General features: G+C 47.5%; 1 protein-coding gene across 1 annotated transcript in view; it reads left to right on the forward strand.

The window, feature by feature from the left end:
- The window catches only part of dis3l (DIS3 like exosome 3'-5' exoribonuclease), a 71256-nt gene that overhangs the window by 14093 nt on the left and 36753 nt on the right, over nt 1–20410 (forward strand). The window contains 7 exon segments of the mRNA XM_042315780.1: nt 5156–5291; nt 8131–8298; nt 13213–13291; nt 14897–15073; nt 16100–16269; nt 16379–16540; nt 19619–19878. Of these exon segments, the coding sequence (XP_042171714.1) occupies nt 5156–5291; nt 8131–8298; nt 13213–13291; nt 14897–15073; nt 16100–16269; nt 16379–16540; nt 19619–19878 (1152 nt within the window).

Genomic DNA, 20410 nt, shown 5'->3' on the forward strand with positions numbered 1-20410 from the left:
TGGTAATACAGGTGTGTCCTCGTCTCCCTCCCTGTAGGTGTGTAATCAGGTGTGTCCTCGTCTCCCTCCCTGTAGGTGTGTGGTAATACAGGTGTGTCCTCGTCTCCCTCCCTGTAGGTGTGTGGTAATACAGGTGTGTCCTCATCTCCCTCCCTGTAGGTGTGTGGTAATACAGGTGTGTCCTCGTCTCCCTCCCTATAGGTGTGTGGTAATACAGGTGTGTCCTCATCTCCCTCCCTGTAGGTGTGTGGTAATACAGGTGTGTCCTCGTCTCCCTCCCTGTAGGTGTGTGGTAATACAGGTGTGTCCTCGTCTCCCTCCCTGTAGGTGTGTGGTAATACAGGTGTGTCCTCGTCTCCCTCCCTGTGTATCTGTATGTGTGTGGTAATGCAGGTGTGTCCTCGTCTCCCTCCCTGTAGGTGTGTGGTAATACAGGTGTGTCCTCGTCTCCCTCCCTGTAGGTGTGTGGTAATACAGGTGTGTCCTCGTCTCCCTCCCTGTAGGTGTGTGGTAATACAGGTGTGTCCTCGTCTCCCTCCCTGTAGGTGTGTGGTAATACAGGTGTGTCCTCGTCTCCCTCCCTGTAGGTGTGTGGTAATACAGGTGTGTCCTCGTCTCCCTCCCTGTAGGTGTGTGGTAATACAGGTGTGTCCTCGTCTCCCTCCCTGTAGGTGTGTGGTAATACAGGTGTGTCCTCGTCTCCCTCCCTGTAGGTGTGTGGTAATACAGGTGTGTCCTCGTCTCCCTCCCTGTAGGTGTGTGGTAATACAGGTGTGTCCTCGTCTCCCTCCCTGTAGGTGTGTGGTAATACAGGTGTGTCCTCGTCTCCCTCCCTGTAGGTGTGTGGTAATACAGGTGTGTCCTCGTCTCCCTCCCTGTAGGTGTGTGGTAATGCAGGTGTGTCCTCGTCTCCCTCCTGTAGGTGTGTGTATCTGTAGGTGTGTGGTAATGCAGGTGTGTCCTCGTCTCCCTCCCTGTAGGTGTGTGGTAATACAGGTGTGTCCTCGTCTCCCTCCCTGTAGGTGTGTGGTAATACAGGTGTGTCCTCGTCTCCCTCCCTGTAGGTGTGTGGTAATACAGGTGTGTCCTCGTCTCCCTCCCTGTAGGTGTGTGGTAATACAGGTGTGTCCTCGTCTCCCTCCCTGTAGGTGTGTGGTAATACAGGTGTGTCCTCGTCTCCCTCCCTGTAGGTGTGTGGTAATACAGGTGTGTCCTCGTCTCCCTCCCTGTATCTGGTGTGTGGTAATGCAGGTGTGTCCTCGTCTCCCTCCCTGTAGGTGTGTGGTAATACAGGTGTGTCCTCGTCTCCCTCCCTGTAGGTGTGGTATCTGTGTGGTAATGCAGGTGTGTCCTCGTCTCCCTCCCTGTAGGTGTGTGGTAATACAGGTGTGTCCTCGTCTCCCTCCCTGTAGGTGTGTGGTAATGCAGGTGTGTCCTCGTCTCCCTCCCTGTAGGTGTGTGGTAATACAGGTGTGTCCTCGTCTCCCTCCCTGTAGGTGTGTGGTAATGCAGGTGTGTCCTCATCTCCCTCCCTGTAGGTGTGTGGTAATACAGGTGTGTCCTCATCTCCCTCCCTGTAGGTGTGTGTATCTGTATGGTAATGCAGGTGTGTCCTCGTCTCCCTCCCTGTAGGTGTGTGTATCTGGTGTGTGGTAATGCAGGTGTGTCCTCGTCTCCCTCCCTGTAGGTGTGTGGTAATGCAGGTGTGTCCTCGTCTCCCTCCCTGTAGGTGTGTGGTAATGCAGGTGTGTCCTCGTCTCCCTCCCTGTAGGTGTGTGGTAATGCAGGTGTGTCCTCGTCTCCCTCCCTGTAGGTGTGTGGTAATACAGGTGTGTCCTCGTCTCCCTCCCTATAGGTGTGTGGTAATGCAGGTGTGTCCTCGTCTCCCTCCCTGTAGGTGTGTGGTAATACAGGTGTGTCCTCGTCTCCCTCCCTGTAGGTGTGTGGTAATACAGGTGTGTCCTCGTCTCCCTCCCTGTAGGTGTGTGGTAATACAGGTGTGTCCTCGTCTCCCTCCCTGTAGGTGTGTGGTAATGCAGGTGTGTCCTCGTCTCCCTCCCTGTAGGTGTGTGGTAATGCAGGTGTGTCCTCGTCTCCCTCCCTGTAGGTGTGTGGTAATACAGGTGTGTCCTCGTCTCCCTCCCTGTAGGTGTGTGGTAATACAGGTGTGTCCTCGTCTCCCTCCCTGTAGGTGTGTGGTAATACAGGTGTGTCCTCGTCTCCCTCCCTGTAGGTGTGTGGTAATACAGGTGTGTCCTCGTCTCCCTCCCTGTAGGTGTGTGGTAATACAGGTGTGTCCTCGTCTCCCTCCCTGTAGGTGTGTGGTAATACAGGTGTGTCCTCGTCTCCCTCCCTGTAGGTGTGTGGTAATACAGGTGTGTCCTCGTCTCCCTCCCTGTAGGTGTGTGGTAATACAGGTGTGTCCTCGTCTCCCTCCCTGTAGGTGTGTGGTAATACAGGTGTGTCCTCGTCTCCCTCCCTGTAGGTGTGTGTATCTGTGTGTGGTAATGCAGGTGTGTCCTCGTCTCCCTCCCTGTAGGTGTGTGGTAATACAGGTGTGTCCTCGTCTCCCTCCCTGTAGGTGTGTGGTAATACAGGTGTGTCCTCGTCTCCCTCCCTGTAGGTGTGTGGTAATACAGGTGTGTCCTCGTCTCCCTCCCTGTAGGTGTGTGGTAATACAGGTGTGTCCTCGTCTCCCTCCCTGTAGGTGTGTGGTAATACAGGTGTGTCCTCGTCTCCCTCCCTGTAGGTGTGTGGTAATACAGGTGTGTCCTCGTCTCCCTCCCTGTAGGTGTGTGGTAATACAGGTGTGTCCTCGTCTCCCTCCCTGTAGGTGTGTGGTAATACAGGTGTGTCCTCGTCTCCCTCCCTGTAGGTGTGTGGTAATACAGGTGTGTCCTCGTCTCCCTCCCTGTAGGTGTGTGGTAATACAGGTGTGTCCTCGTCTCCCTCCCTGTAGGTGTGTGGTAATACAGGTGTGTCCTCGTCTCCCTCCCTGTAGGTGTGTGGTAATGCAGGTGTGTCCTCGTCTCCCTCCCTGTAGGTGTGTGTATCTGTATGATAATGCAGGTGTGTCCTCGTCTCCCTCCCTGTAGGTGTGTGGTAATACAGGTGTGTGGTAATACAGGTGTGTGGTAATACAGGTGTGTCCTCATCTCCCTCCCTGTAGGTGTGTGGTAATACAGGTGTGTCCTCGTCTCCCTCCCTGTAGGTGTGTGGTAATACAGGTGTGTCCTCGTCTCCCTCCCTGTAGGTGTGTGGTAATACAGGTGTGTCCTCGTCTCCCTCCCTGTAGGTGTGTGGTAATACAGGTGTGTCCTCGTCTCCCTCCCTGTAGGTGTGTGTATCTGTATGTGTGTGGTAATGCAGGTGTGTCCTCGTCTCCCTCCCTGTAGGTGTGTGGTAATACAGGTGTGTCCTCGTCTCCCTCCCTGTAGGTGTGTGTATCTGTGTGGTAATGCAGGTGTGTCCTCGTCTCCCTCCCTGTAGGTGTGTGGTAATACAGGTGTGTCCTCGTCTCCCTCCCTGTAGGTGTGTGGTAATGCAGGTGTGTCCTCTCTCCCTCCCTGTAGGTGTGTGGTAATACAGGTGTGTCCTCGTCTCCCTCCCTGTAGGTGTGTGGTAATGCAGGTGTGTCCTCATCTCCCTCCCTGTAGGTGTGTGGTAATACAGGTGTGTCCTCATCTCCCTCCCTGTAGGTGTGTGGTAATGCAGGTGTGTCCTCGTCTCCCTCCCTGTAGGTGTGTGTATCTGTAGGTGTGTGGTAATGCAGGTGTGTCCTCATCTCCCTCCCTGTAGGTGTGTGGTAATGCAGGTGTGTCCTCGTCTCCCTCCCTGTAGGTGTGTGGTAATGCAGGTGTGTCCTCGTCTCCCTCCCTGTAGGTGTGTGGTAATGCAGGTGTGTCCTCGTCTCCCTCCCTGTAGGTGTGTGGTAATACAGGTGTGTCCTCGTCTCCCTCCCTATAGGTGTGTGGTAATGCAGGTGTGTCCTCGTCTCCCTCTGTAGGTGTGTGGTAATACAGGTGTGTCCTCGTCTCCCTCCCTGTAGGTGTGTGGTAATACAGGTGTGTCCTCGTCTCCCTCCCTGTAGGTGTGTGGTAATACAGGTGTGTCCTCGTCTCCCTCCCTGTAGGTGTGTGGTAATACAGGTGTGTCCTCGTCTCCCTCCCTGTAGGTGTGTGGTAATACAGGTGTGTCCTCGTCTCCCTCCCTGTAGGTGTGTGGTAATACAGGTGTGTCCTCGTCTCCCTCCCTATAGGTGTGTGGTAATACAGGTGTGTCCTCGTCTCCCTCCCTGTAGGTGTGTGGTAATACAGGTGTGTCCTCGTCTCCCTCCCTGTAGGTGTGTGGTAATACAGGTGTGTCCTCGTCTCCCTCCCTGTAGGTGTGTGGTAATACAGGTGTGTCCTCGTCTCCCTCCCTGTAGGTGTGTGGTAATACAGGTGTGTCCTCGTCTCCCTCCCTGTAGGTGTGTGGTAATACAGGTGTGTCCTCGTCTCCCTCCCTATAGGTGTGTGGTAATACAGGTGTGTCCTCGTCTCCCTCCCTGTAGGTGTGTGGTAATACAGGTGTGTCCTCGTCTCCCTCCCTGTAGGTGTGTGGTAATGCAGGTGTGTGGTAATACAGGTGTGTCCTAATACCCTCCCTGTAGGTGTGTGGTAATACAGGTGTGTGGTAATACAGGTGTGTCCTCGTCTCCCTCCCTGTAGGTGTGTGGTAATACAGGTGTGTCCTCGTCTCCCTCCCTGTAGGTGTGTGGTAATACAGGTGTGTGGTAATACAGGTGTGTCCTCGTCTCCCTCCCTGTAGGTGTGTGGTAATACAGGTGTGTCCTCGTCTCCCTCCCTGTAGGTGTGTGGTAATACAGGTGTGTCCTCGTCTCCCTCCCTATAGGTGTGTGGTAATACAGGTGTGTCCTCGTCTCCCTCCCTGTAGGTGTGTGGTAATACAGGTGTGTGGTAATACAGGTGTGTCCTCAGGTGTCTCCCTCCCTGTAGGTGTGTGGTAATGCAGGTGTGTCCTCGTCTCCCTCCCTATAGGTGTGTGGTAATACAGGTGTGTCCTCGTCTCCCTCCCTGTAGGTGTGTGGTAATACAGGTGTGTGGTAATACAGGTGTGTGGTAATACAGGTGTGTCCTCATCTCCCTCCCTGTAGGTGTGTGTATCATGCTGCGGTGTGGTACCATGACCACCTGGCAGGTCTGAAGCCAGTAGTGATGATCACTGAAGACCAGACCGCTGTGGCAGAGTACAGCAGCCTCAACTGTGGTGTCTACGTCCTCTGTACACAGGTAAACACTATAGTACACACAGCCTCAACTGTGGTGTCTACGTCCTCTGTACACAGGTACACTATAATACACACAGCCTCAACTGTGGTGTCTACGTCCTCTGTACACAGGTAAACACTATAGTACACACAGCCTCAACTGTGGTGTCTACGTCCTCTGTACACAGGTACACTATAGTACACACAGCCTCAACTGTGGTGTCTACGTCCTCTGTACACAGGTACACTATAGTACACACAGCCTCAACTGTGGTGTCTACGTCCTCTGTACACAGGTACACTATAATACACACAGCCTCAACTGTGTGTCTACGTCCTCTGTACACAGGTACACTATAATACACACAGCCTCAACTGTGGTGTCAGTCCTCTGTACACAGGTACACTATAATACACACAGCCTCAACTGTGGTGACTACTTCCTCTGTACACAGGTACACTATAGTACACACAGCCTCAACTGTGGTGTCTACGTCCTCTGTACACAGGTACACTATAATACACACAGCCTCAACTGTGGTGTCTACGTCCTCTGTACACAGGTAAACACTATAGTACACACAGCCTCAACTGTGGTGTCTACGTCCTCTGTACACAGGTAAACACTATAGTACACACAGCCTCAACTGTGGTGTCTACGTCCTCTGTACACAGGTAAACACTATAGTACACACAGCCTCAACTGTGGTGTCTACGTCCTCTGTACACAGGTACACTATAGTACACACAGCCTCAACTGTGGTGTCTACGTCCTCTGTACACAGGTAAACACTCTAGTACACACAGCCTCAACAGTCCTCTGTACACAGGTACACTATAGTACACACAGCCTCAACTGTGGTGACTACTTCCTCTGTACACAGGTACACTATAGTACACACAGCCTCAACTGTGGTGACTACTTCCTCTGTACACAGGTACACTATAGTACACACAGCCTCAACTGTGGTGACTACTTCCTCTGTACACAGGTACACTATAGTACACCCAGCCTCAACTGTGGTGACTACTTCCTCTGTACACAGGTACACTATAGTACACACAGCCTCAACTGTGGTGACTACTTCCTCTGTACACAGGTACACTATAGTACACACAGCCTCAACTGTGGTGACTACTTCCTCTGTATACCACTAAAGATGAATCCATGGAATACTGATCCTCTATAGGTGAATACCTGGGTAATGAGAACCCTGCTGAATACTGAATCTCTATAGGTGAATACCTGGGTAATGAGAACCCTGCTGAATACTGAATCTCTATAGGTGAATACCTGGGTAATGAGAACCCTGCTGAATACTGAACCTCTATAGGTGAATACCTGGGTAATGAGAACCCTGCTGAATACTGAATCTCTATAGGTGAATACCTGGGTAATGAGAACCCTGCTGTATACTGAATCTCTATAGGTGAATACCTGGGTAATGAGAACCCTGCTGAATACTCCTCTATAGGTGAATACCTGGGTAATGAGAACCCTGTTGAATACTCCTCTATAGGTGAATACCTGGGTAATTAGAACCCTGCTGAATACTCCTCTATCGGTGAATACCTGGGTAATGAGAACCCTGCTGAATACTGAATCTCTATAGGTGAATACCTGGGTAATGAGAACCCTGCTGAATACTCCTCTATAGGTGAATACCTGGGTAATGAGAACCCTGCTGAATACTCTATAGGTGAATACCTGGGTAATGAGAACCCTGCTGTATACTGAACCTCTATAGGGGAATACCTGGGTAATGAGAACCCTGCTGAATACTCCTCTATAGGTGAATACCTGGGTAATGAGAACCCTGCTGTATACTGAACCTCTATAGGTGAATACCTGGGTAACGAGAACCCTGCTGAATACTCCTCTATAGGTGAATACCTGGGTAATGAGAACCCTGCTGAATACTCCTCTATAGGTGAATACCTGGGTAATGAGAACCCTGCTGTAGACTGAACCTCTATAGGTGAATACCTGGGTAACGAGAACCCTGCTGAATACTCCTCTATAGGTGAATACCTGGGTAATGAGAACCCTGCTGAATACTGAATCTCTGTAGGTGAATACCTGGGTAATGAGAACCCTGCTGAATACTCCTCTATAGGTGAATACCTGGGTAATGAGAACCCTGCTGTATACTGAACCTCTATAGGTGAATACCTGGGTAACGAGAACCCTGCTGAATACTCCTCTATAGGTGAATACCTGGGTAATGAGAACCCTGCTGAATACTCCTCTATAGGTGGTAATGAAACTCCTCTATATGTGAATACCTGGGTAATGAGAACCCTGCTGAATACTCCTCTATAGGTGAATACCTGGGTAATGAGAACCCTGCTGAATACTCCTCTATAGGTGAATACCTGGGTAATGAGAACCCTGCTGTATACTGAACCTCTATAGGTGAATACCTGGGTAACGAGAACCCTGCTGAATACTCCTCTATAGGTGAATACCTGGGTAATGAGAACCCTGCTGAATACTCCTCTATAGGTGAATACCTGGGTAATGGAACCTCAGGGACCATCAGTCAAAAGGACCCATACAAGAAGCCGGGTTGGGTTCAGATCAGTTTTCATTCCGTTGGTATAGTGTATACTATTTTGTCGGTCCTGTGTGGCTCCGTTGGTAAGAGTGAGACCCGGGGTTGTGGGTTCAATTCCCTCGCAGGGATCACATAGCCTACACCTACTAAACACAGGATAAAACATCTCCTATATTATCAGCCAGTGTATCGTTACCTTGTGCATGTCTCTTGGTCTTCTGGAGCACAGAACTAGAATGAGTAGAACTGGCCCTGCCCATTCAAGTCAATCAGGGCATAATGAGATTCTGTTTCTATGTTCAGGAGTACCTGCAGACGTTCTGGCCGGAGCTGCAGGCTGCCCTGGAGCTGTACTGCTCCATCGCTCAGTCCCTGCAGGAGAAAGGGAGCGAGGGGACGGAGAGAGAGTACACTGAACACCTGCCTGCCGAGATCCTGGAGGCTGGCATTAAGTCTGGCCGATACATACAGGCAGGTGGAGGGGGCGTGACTGTGTTTGAACAGCTGTGTGTGTGTGTGTGTGTGTGTGTGTGTGTGTGTGTGTGTGTGTGTGTGTGTGTTCTCGGAAGCACACTGTAACATCTCTCCTCAGTGTAACACATAATGTCATGAAGAGCAGACTGTGTCAGATGTGAAGGTCCTCCTCTTTTCTCCAAACTACACTCAGATGTGAAGGTCCTCTTTACTCCAAACTACACCCAGATGTGAAGGTCCTCCTCTTTTCTCCAAACTACACTCAGATGTGAAGGTCCTCCTCTTTACTCCAAACTACACTCAGATGTGAAGGTCCTCCTCTTTACTCCAAACTACACTCAGATGTGAAGGTCCTCCTCTTTACTCCAAACTACACTCAGATGTGAAGGTCCTCCTCTTTACTCCAAACTACACTCAGATGTGAAGGTCCTCCTCTTTACTCCAAACTACACCCAGATGTGAAGGTCCTCCTCTTTACTCCAAACTACACTCAGATGTGAAGGTCCTCTTTACTCCAAACTACACTCAGATGTGAAGGTCCTCCTCTTTACTCCAAACTACACTCAGATGTGAAGGTCCCCCTCTTTACTCCAAACTACACTCAGATGTGAAGGTCCTCTTTACTCCAAACTACACCCAGATGTGAAGGTCCTCTTTACTCCAAACTACACTCAGATGTGAAGGTCCTCTTTACTCCAAACTACACCCAGATGTGAAGGTCCTCTTTACTCCAAACTACACTCAGATGTGAAGGTCCTCCTCTTTACTCCAAACTACACTCAGATGTGAAGGTCCTCCTCTTTACTCCAAACTACACTCAGATGTGAAGGTCCTCTTTACTCCAAACTACACTCAGATGTGAAGGTCCTCTTTACTCCAAACTACACTCAGATGTGAAGGTCCTCTTTACTCCAAACTACACTCAGATGTGAAGGTCCTCCTCTTTATTCCAAACTACAGTCAGATGTGAAGGTCCTCTTTATTCCAAACTACAGTCAGATGTGAAGGTCCTCTTTATTCCAAACTACACTCAGATGTGAAGGTCCTCCTCTTTACTCCAAACTACACCCAGATGTGAAGGTCCTCCTCTTTACTCCAAACTACACTCAGATGTGAAGGTCCTCTACTCCAAACTACACTCAGATGTGAAGGTCCTCTTTATTCCAAACTACACTCAGATGTGAAGGTCCTCCTCTTTTCTCCAAACTACACCCAGATGTGAAGGTCCTCCTCTTTACTCCAAACTACAGTCAGATGTGAAGGTCCTCTTTATTCCAAACTACACCCAGATGTGAAGGTCCTCTTTATTCCAAACTACACTCAGATGTGAAGGTCCTCCTCTTTATTCCAAACTACACCCAGATGTGAAGGTCCTCTTTACTCCAAACTACACCCAGATGTGAAGGTCCTCTTTACTCCAAACTACACCCAGATGTGAAGGTCCTCTTTACTCCAAACTACAGTCAGATGTGAAGGTCCTCTTTACTCCAAACTACACCCAGATGTGAAGGTTCCCCTCTTTACTCCAAACTACACCCAGATGTGAAGGTCCTCCTCTTTACTCCAAACTACAGTCAGATGTGAAGGTCCTCTTTACTCCAAACTACACCCAGATGTGAAGGTCCTCTTTATTCCAAACTACAGTCAGATGTGAAGGTCCTCCTCTTTACTCCAAACTACACTCAGATGTGAAGGTCCTCTTTATTCCAAACTACACCCAGATGTGAAGGTCCTCTTTATTCCAAACTACAGTCAGATGTGAAGGTCCTCCTCTTTACTCCAAACTACAGTCAGATGTGAAGGTCCTCTTTATTCCAAACTACACCCAGATGTGAAGGTCCTCTTTATTCCAAACTACACCCAGATGTGAAGCTGATTCGAATCGTAGAGCTGACTAGGTGAAATCTGTCGATGTGCCCTTGAACAAGGCACTTAACCCTAATTGCTCCTGTAAGTTGCTCTGGATCAGAGCGTCTGCTAAATGACATTTAAAAAAAAATCATTTAAAAAAAGTTTTCTTCTGTGTCTCTGTCTCTCCATTCCATTCCAGGGTACTAAGACTTCTGTGTCTCTGTCCCTCCATTCCAGGGTACTAAGTCTTCTGTGTCTCTGTCCCTCCATTCCATTCCAGGGTACTAAGACTTCTGTCTCTCTGTCCCTCCATTCCAGGGTACTAAGTCTTCTGTGTCTCTGTCCCTCCATTCCATTCCAGGGTACTAAGACTTCTGTGTCTCTGTCCCTCCATTCCAGGGTACTAAGTCTTCTGTGTCTCTGTCCCTCCATTCCATTCCAGGGTACTAAGACTTCTGTGTCTCTGTCCCTCCATTCCAGGGTACTAAGTCTTCTGTGTCTCTGTCCCTCCATTCCATTCCAGGGTACTAAGACTTCTGTCTCTCTGTCCCTCCATTCCAGGGTACTAAGTCTTCTGTCTCTCTGTCTCCATTCCATTCCAGGGTACTAAGTCTTCTGTCTCTCTGTCCCTCCATTCCATTCCAGGGTACTAAGTCTTCTGTCTCTCTGTCCCTCCATTCCAGGGTACTAAGTCTTCTGTGTCTCTGTCTCCATTCCATTCCAGGGTACTAAGTCTTCTGTGTCTCTCTGTCCCTCCATTCCAGGGTACTAAGTCTTCTGTCTCTCTGTCCCTCCATTCCATTCCAGGGTACTAAGTCTTCTGTGTCTCTCTGTCCCTCCATTCCATTCCAGGGTACTAAGTCTTATGTGTCTCTCTGTCCCTCCATTCCAGGGTACTAAGTCTTCTGTGTCTCTCTGTCCCTCCATTCCAGGGTACTAAGTCTTCTGTGTCTCTCTGTCCCTCCATTCCAGGGTACTAAGTCTTCTGTGTCTCTCTGTCCCTCCATTCCAGGGTACTAAGTCTTCTGTGTCTCTGTCCCTCCATTCCAGGGTACTAAGTCTTCTGTGTCTCTCTGTCCCTCCATTCCAGGGTACTAAGTCTTCTGTGTCTCTCTGTCCCTCCATTCCAGGGTACTAAGTCTTCTCTGTCTCTGTCCCTCCATTCCAGGGTACTAAGTCTTCTGTGTCTCTGTCCCTCCATTCCAGGGTACTAAGTCTTCTGTGTCTCTGTCTCTCCATTCCATTCCAGGGTACTAAGTCTTCTGTGTCTCTGTCTCTCCATTCCAGGGTACTAAGTCTTCTGTGTCTCTGTCCCTCCATTCCAGGGTACTAAGTCTTCTGTGTCTCTGTCCCTCCATTCCAGGGTACTAAGTCTTCTGTGTCTCTGTCCCTCCATTCCAGGGTACTAAGTCTTCTGTGTCTCTGTCTCTCCATTCCATTCCAGGGTACTAAGACTTCTGTGTCTCTCTGTCCCTCCATTCCAGGGTACTAAGTCTTCTGTGTCTCTGTCCCCCATTCCATTCCAGGGTACTAAGTCTTCTGTGTCTCTGTCCATTCCATTCCAGGGTACTAAGTCTTCTGTCTCTCTGTCCCTCCATTCCATTCCAGGGTACTAAGTCTTCTGTGTCTCTCTGTCCCTCCATTCCAGGGTACTAAGTCTTCTGTGTCTCTGTCCCTCCATTCCATTCCAGGGTACTAAGTCTTCTGTCTCTCCGTCCCTCCATTCCAGGGTACTAAGTCTTCTGTGTCTCTCTGTCCCTCCATTCCAGGGTACTAAGTCTTCTGTCTCTCTGTCCCTCCATTCCATTCCAGGGTACTAAGTCTTCTGTCTCTCTGTCCCTCCATTCCAGGGTACTAAGTCTTCTGTCTCTCTGTCCCTCCATTCCAGGGTACTAAGTCTTCTGTGTCTCTCTGTCCCTCCATTCCAGGGTACTAAGTCTTCTGTGTCTCTCTGTCCCTCCATTCCAGGGTACTAAGTCTTCTGTGTCTCTCTGTCCCTCCATTCCAGGGTACTAAGTCTTCTGTGTCTCTCTGTCCCTCCATTCCAGGGTACTAAGTCTTCTGTGTCTCTCTGTCCCTCCATTCCAGGGTACTAAGTCTTCTGTGTCTCTCTGTCCCTCCATTCCAGGGTACTAAGTCTTCTGTGTCTCTCTGTCCCTCCATTCCAGGGTACTAAGTCTTCTGTGTCTCTGTCCCTCCATTCCAGGGTACTAAGTCTTCTGTGTCTCTGTCCCTCCATTCCAGGGTACTAAGTCTTCTGTGTCTCTCTGTCCCTCCATTCCAGGGTACTAAGTCTTCTGTGTCTCTCTGTCCCTCCATTCCAGGGTACTAAGTCTTCTGTGTCTCTCTGTCCCTCCATTCCAGGGTACTAAGTCTTCTGTCTCTCTGTCCCTCCATTCCAGGGTACTAAGCCTTCTGTGTCTCTGTCCCTCCATTCCAGGGTACTAAGTCTTCTGTCTCTCCGTCCCTCCATTCCAGGGTACTAAGTCTTCTGTCTCTCTGTCCCTCCATTCCAGGGTACTAAGTCTTCTGTGTCTCTCTGTCCCTCCATTCCAGGGTACTAAGTCTTCTGTCTCTCTGTCCCTCCATTCCAGGGTACTAAGTCTTCTGTCTCTCTGTCCCTCCATTCCAGGGTACTAAGTCTTCTGTCTCTCTGTCCCTCCATTCCAGGGTACTAAGTCTTCTGTCTCTCTGTCCCTCCATTCCAGGGTACTAAGTCTTCTGTGTCTCTCTGTCCCTCCATTCCAGGGTACTAAGTCTTCTGTGTCTCTGTCCCTCCATTCCAGGGTACTAAGTCTTCTGTCTCTCTGTCCCTCCATTCCAGGGTACTAAGTCTTCTGTCTCTCTGTCCCTCCATTCCAGGGTACTAAGTCTTCTGTGTCTCTCTGTCCCTCCATTCCAGGGTACTAAGTCTTCTGTGTCTCTCTGTCCCTCCATTCCAGGGTACTAAGTCTTCTGTGTCTCTGTCCCTCCATTCCAGGGTACTAAGTCTTCTGTGTCTCTCCGTCCCTCCATTCCAGGGTACTAAGTCTTCTGTGTCTCTCCGTCCCTCCATTCCAGGGTACTCTGAATGTGAACAAGCACAGGGCCCAGCATGAAGCCTTCGTCCGCTTTGAGGGCTCTTCTAACAAGAGCTCAGGTGAGTTCCACAACAAAACCGACCTATGACCTCAAACTGTTCTGTTTGACCTTCAGCGTAAGGTTATGGGTTCAATTCCCCCGCAGGGATCACATAGCCTACACATACTGAACACAGGATAAAACATATCCTATATTATCAGCCAGTGTATCATTACCTTGTGCATGTCTCTTGGTCTTCAGGAGCACAGAACTAGAATGAGTAGAACTGGCCCTGCCCATTCAAGTCAATCAGGGCATAATGAGATTCTGTTTCTATGTTCAGGAGTACCTGCAGACGTTCTGACCCAGTTGAGTTTATTACTGATACCATGAGTACAGGTCATCCTACATGAATCAGGAATAATGATGAGAGAGAAAGTTACAGACGCACAAATATCATACCCCCTTAAAAATGCTAATCTCCTCTGTTATTGTAATAGGGGGGGAGGTTAGCATGTCTTGGGGGTATGATATAACATGCTAATCTCCTCTGTTATTGTAATAGGGGGAGGTTAGCATGTCTTGGGGGGGTATGATATAACATGCTAATCTCCTCTGTTATTGTAATAGGGGGAGGTTAGCATGTCTTGGGGGTATATAAGATATAAAATGCTAATCTCCTCTGTTATTGTAATAGGGGGAGGTTAGCATGTCTTGGGGGTAGGATATAAAATGCTAATCTCCTCTGTCATTGTAATAGGGGAGGTTAGCATGTCTTGGGGGTATGATATAAAATGCTAATCTCCTCTGTCATTGTAATAGGGGGAGGTTAGCATGTCTTGGGGGTATGATATAAAATGCTAATCTCCTCTGTTATTGTAATAGGGGGGGCAGTTAGCATGTCTTGGGGGTATGATATAAAATGCTAATCTCCTCTGTCATTGTAATAGGGGGGAGGTTAGCATGTCTTGGGGGTATGATATAAAATGCTAATCTCCTCTGTTATTGTAATAGGGGGGCAGTTAGCATGTCTTGGGGGTAGGATATTTTGTGGGTCTGTAACTTTCTCACTCATCATTATTCACATTATCCTTAATCAGGGTAGGTTCCACATTAATGTAGACTATTCTTATTTACAATCAAACATGATTTACCATTCATTTCTACTGGGCACAAAAAACAACCAAGACAAACGTGTAGAGTCACAAGCTTGATTTTGTCATTTAATTTTTTTTTTTCTGTACCTTTATTTAACCAGGCAAGTCAGTTAAGAACAAATTCTTATTTTCAATGACGGCCTAGGAACAGTGGGTTAACTGCCTGTTCAGGGGCAGAACGACAGATTTGTACCTTGTCAGCTCGGGCGTTTGAACTCACAACCTTCCGGTTACTAGTCCAACACTCTAACCACTAGGCTACCCTGCCGCCCCTCCACTCTAACCACTAGGCTACCCTGCCTTCCCTCCACTCTAACCACTAGGCTACCTTGCCGCCCCTCCACTCTAACCACTAGGCTACGCTGCCGCCCCTGTACACAAATATATAGATGATAAAATCCCCTCAAATGAAAGCTGCCAGTCTGCACGTTAACCTCATCATCGTCATATCATTTCAAATCCAAAGTGCTGGAGGACCAGAGCCAAAAACAACACAACAACGTGTGTCACTGTACATCCTCTCCCAGAGCTGAACAGTGATGTGCTGGTGTGTGGGGGGAAGAATCGTAACCGGGCGGTGCATGGCGATATGGTTGCCGTGGAGCTGTTGCCGAAGGGGGAGTGGAGGGGGAGAACCACGGCCCTGACGGAGGGACAGGGGGAGGAGAAGGGAGACGAGACACAGAGCCAACCCATGGCCACAGGTACACACACACACACACACACACACACACACACACACACACACACACACACACACACACACACACACACACACACACACACACACACTACGGACCTAATTCCTGTCTCAATTACTCACCTCTGTCTTTCCTGAATGGAGGAGATACTAGACAGTACATACAGTATAAAGATGAGAATTACATTAATGTAACATATAATTTACTCCTCTCTCTCTCTTCTCCCTCCTTCTCCGCCTCCTCTCTCTCTTCTCCCTCTCTCTCTCTTCTTCCTCTCTCTTCCCCCTCCTTCTCCCCCTCCTCTCTCTCTTCCCCTCCCTCTCTCTCTCTTCTCTCCTCTCTCTCTCTCTCCCTCTCTCTCTTCTTCCCTCTCCTCTCCTCTCTCTCTCTTCTCTCTCTCTCTCTCTTCCTCTCCCTCTTCTCTCTCCTCTCTCCCCTCTCTCTCTCTCTCTCTCCCTCTCTTCTTCTTCTCTCTCTCTTCACCCTCTTCTCTTCTCTCTCTTCTTCTTCTCCCTCCTTCTCCTCTCTCTCTTCTCCCTCTCTCTCTCTTCTCCCTCTCTCTCTCTTCTTCCTTCTCTCTCTCTCCTTCTCCTCTCTCTCCTCTTCTCCCTCCCTCTCTCTCTCTCTCCCTCTCTCTCTCTCTCTCTCTCTCCCTCTCTCTCTCTCTCCTCTCTCTCTTCTTCCTCTCTCTCTTCTTCTCTCCTTCTTCCCTCCTCTCTCCTCTCTCTCTCTTCTCTCCTCTCTCTCTCCCTCTCTCTCTCTCTTCCTCTCTCTCTCTCCTCCACCTCTTCTCTCTTCTCCCTCCTCTCTCCCTCCCTCTCCCTCTCTCTCTTCTCCCTCTCTCTCCCCCTCCTCTCTCTCTCCTTCCCTCTCTCTTCTCTTTTCTCCCTCTCTCTCCCCCTCCTCTCTCTCGCCTCCCTCCCTCTCTTCTCCCTCCTTCTCCCTCTCTCTCCTTCTCCCTCTCTCTCCCCCTCCTCTCTATCTTCTCCCTCTCTCCTCCCTCCCTACCTGTCTCACCCCTCCCTCCAGGTCGTGTGGTAGGGATCCTTCAGAGGAACTGGAGGGACTATGTCGTGACCTTTCCCCCTAAGGAGGAGACCCAATCACAGAGCAGGAACTCCCAGCGTATCCTGGCCACGCCCTGGGACCAACGCATCCCTAAGATCCGAATCAGCACCCAACAGGCTGACAAACTACAGGTCAGACCAAAGACTTGATGATTAGTAGAGTGGTTGAATCAGGTGAACTTGCTTTAAGTCTCTGACTGTTGAAAGGACATGAAGCCTGTCATCTCCTCCGTCTCTCCAGGATCACCGGGTGATAGTTCGTCTGGACTCGTGGGACAGCACCTCCCTCTACCCTAACGGACACAGTGTCAGGGTTCTGGGCCGGGCTGGGGAGCTGGAGACTGAGGTCCAAACCATCCTCATAGAGAACTGCATCCACGTACCTCCTTTCTCTGAGGCGCAGGTAGGGTATAGTATAATATACCATCCTCATAGAGATCTGTATCCAGGTATAGTATAATACACCATCCTCATAGAGATCTGTATCCAGTTATAGTATAATATACCATCCTCATAGAGATCTGTATCCAGGTATAGTATAATATACCATCCTCATAGAGATCTGTATCCAGTTATAGTATAATATACCATCCTCATAGAGATCTGTATCCAGGTAGGGTATAGTATAATATACCATCCTCATAGAGATCTGTATCCAGGTAGGTTATAGTATAATATACCATCCTCATAGAGATCTGTATCCAGGTAGGGTATAGTATAATACACCATCCTCATAGAGATCTGTATCCAGTTATAATATAATACACCATCCTCATAGAGATCTGTATCCAGGTAGGTTATAGTATAAGACACCATCCTCATAGAGATCTGTATCCAGGTAGGTTATAGTATAAGACACCATCCTCATAGAGATCTGTATCCAGGTAGGTTATATTATAATACACCATCCTCATAGAGATCTGTATCCAGGTAGGTTATAGTATAATATACCATCCTCATAGAGATCTGTATCCAGGTAGGGTATAGTATAATACACCATCCTCATAGAGATCTGTATCCAGTTATAATATAATACACCATCCTCATAGAGATCTGTATCCAGTTATAGTATAATATACCATCCTCATAGAGATCTGTATCCAGTTATAGTATAATATACCATCCTCATAGAGATCTGTATCCAGTTATAGTATAATACACCATCCTCATAGAGATCTGTATCCAGGTAGGGTATAGTATAATATACCATCCTCATAGAGATCTGTATCCAGGTATAGTATAATATACCATCCTCATAGAGATCTGTATCCAGGTAGGTTATAGTATAATATACCATCCTCATAGAGATCTGTATCCAGGTAGGTTATAATACACCATCCTCATAGAGATCTGTATCCAGGTATAGTATAATATACCATCCTCATAGAGATCTGTATCCAGGTATAGTATAATATACCATCCTCATAGAGATCTGTATCCAGTTATAGTATAATATACCATCCTCATAGAGATCTGTATCCAGGTAGGTTATAGTATAATATACCATCCTCATAGAGATCTGTATCCAGGTAGGTTATAGTATAATATACCATCCTCATAGAGATCTGTATCCAGGTAGGTTATAATACACCATCCTCATAGAGATCTGTATCCAGGTATAGTATAATATACCATCCTCATAGAGATCTGTATCCAGGTATACTATAATATACCATCCTCATAGAGATCTGTATCCAGTTATAGTATAATATACCATCCTCATAGAGATCTGTATCCAGGTATATTATAATACACCATCCTCATAGAGATCTGTATCCAGGTATAGTATAATATACCATCCTCATAGAGATCTGTATCCAGGTATAGTATAATATACCATCCTCATAGAGATCTGTATCCAGTTATAATATAATACACCATCCTCATAGAGATCTGTATCCAGTTATAATATAATACACCATCCTCATAGAGATCTGTATTAAGTTATAATATAATATACCATCCTCATAGAGATCTGTATCCAGGTAGGTTATAGTATAATATACCATCCTCATAGAGATCTGTATCCAGGTAGGTTATAGTATAATACACCATCCTCATAGAGATCTGTATCCAGTTATAGTATAATATACCATCCTCATAGAGATCTGTATCCAGGTAGGTTATAGTATAATACACCATCCTCATAGAGATCTGTATCCAGTTATAGTATAATATACCATCCTCATAGAGATCTGTATCCAGGTATAGTATAATATACCATCCTCATAGAGATCTGTATCCAGGTAGGTTATAGTATAATATACCATCCTCATAGAGATCTGTATCCAGGTAGGGTATAGTATAATATACCATCCTCATAGAGATCTGTATCCAGGTAGGTTATAGTATAATACACCATCCTCATAGAGATCTGTATCCAGTTATAGTATAATATACCATCCTCATAGAGATCTGTATCCAGGTATAGTATAATATACCATCCTCATAGAGATCTGTATCCAGGTAGGGTATAGTATAATATACCATCCTCAGGTATCCAGGTATAGTATAATATACCATCCTCATAGAGATCTGTATCCAGGTATAGTATAATATACCATCCTCATAGAGATCTGTATCCAGGTATAGTATAATATACCATCCTCATAGAGATCTGTATCCAGTTATAGTATAATACACCATCCTCATAGAGATCTGTATTAAGTTATAATATAATATACCATCCTCATAGAGATCTGTATCCAGGTAGGTTATAGTATAATAGACCATCCTCATAGAGATCTGTATCCAGGTAGGTTATAGTATAAGACACCATCCTCATAGAGATCTGTATCCAGGTATAGTATAATATACCATCCTCATAGAGATCTGTATCCAGGTAGGGTATAGTATAAGACACCATCCTCATAGAGATCTGTATCCAGGTATAGTATAATATACCATCCTCATAGATATCTGTATCCAGGTATAGTATAATATACCATCCTCATAGAGATCTGTATCCAGGTATATTATAATACACCATCCTCATAGAGATCTGTATCCAGGTATAGTATAATATACCATCCTCATAGAGATCTGTATCCAGGTATATTATAATACACCATCCTCATAGAGATCTGTATCCAGTTATAGTATAATATACCATCCTCATAGAGATCTGTATCCAGTTATAATATAATATACCATCCTCATAGAGATCTGTATCCAGGTAGGGTATAGTATAATATACCATCCTCATAGAGATCTGTATCCAGGTAGGTTATAGTATAATATACCATCCTCATAGAGATCTGTATCCAGGTAGGTTATAGTAAAGTCAGTCTTTGCACTAAGATGTAAATGGTTGTCCTGACTTCCATAAACTTGTCCTGTTGGGAAACCCTGTAGGTGCAGCGGAGTACTTATGTCAAAATGAGGCTTTTTTTTTTTTTAAATGTATATTTCTTGTTCAGTGTGTCTACATGTCTCTGTACGTTGAGTATGCATCACTGCGTATCTATTTGTGCGTTTCTAGCTCGGTGAGATGCCAGTGTCCTCCCCCGAGAGCCCCTGGTCAGTAGACCCCGCCGAGGTGATTACCAGACGGGATCTGAGACAAACCCACCTGGTGTTCAGCGTCGACCCTCGGGGCTGTGAGGACGTAGACGACACCCTGTCCATACGCAGCCTCCCCCCCGGCCCGCGGGGTGAGAGGTTAGAGCTGGGTGTTCACATCGCTGACGTCACACACTTTGTTAAAGAGGGGTCCCTGACAGACCTGGAGGCTCGCGCTAGGTGAGAGGGAGAGGGGGGGAGTGAATGTGTTGGAGTGTCTGTGAGGCATGTGCTGGGTCCTCCCTCTATTTAAATCAAGAAAACGTGGATTAACTCCTCCCCCCCCCTCGTCGAAGGACATATATCTTCCTCCTCTTCGGGGGACATATATCTTCCTCCTCTTCGGGGACATATATCTTCCTCCTCTTCGGGGGACATATATCTTCCTCCTCTTCGGGGGGGACATATATCTTCCTCCTCTTCGGGGACATATATCTTCCTCCTCTTCGGGGGGGGACATATATCTTCCTCCTCTTCGGGGGACATATATCTTCCTCCTCTTCGGGGGACATATATCTTCCTCCTCGTCGGGGGACATATATCTTCCTCCTCTTCGGGGGACATATATCTTCCTCCTCTTCGGGGGACATATATCTTCCTCCTCTTCGGGGGACATATATCTTCCTCCTCGTCGGGGGACATATATCTTCCTCCTCTTCGGGGGACATATATCTTCCTCCTCTTCGGGGGACATATATCTTCCTCCTCTTCG

This window comes from Oncorhynchus tshawytscha, unplaced genomic scaffold, assembly GCF_018296145.1.
Source record: "Oncorhynchus tshawytscha isolate Ot180627B unplaced genomic scaffold, Otsh_v2.0 Un_contig_1847_pilon_pilon, whole genome shotgun sequence".
Taxonomy (NCBI): Eukaryota; Metazoa; Chordata; class Actinopteri; order Salmoniformes; family Salmonidae; genus Oncorhynchus; species Oncorhynchus tshawytscha.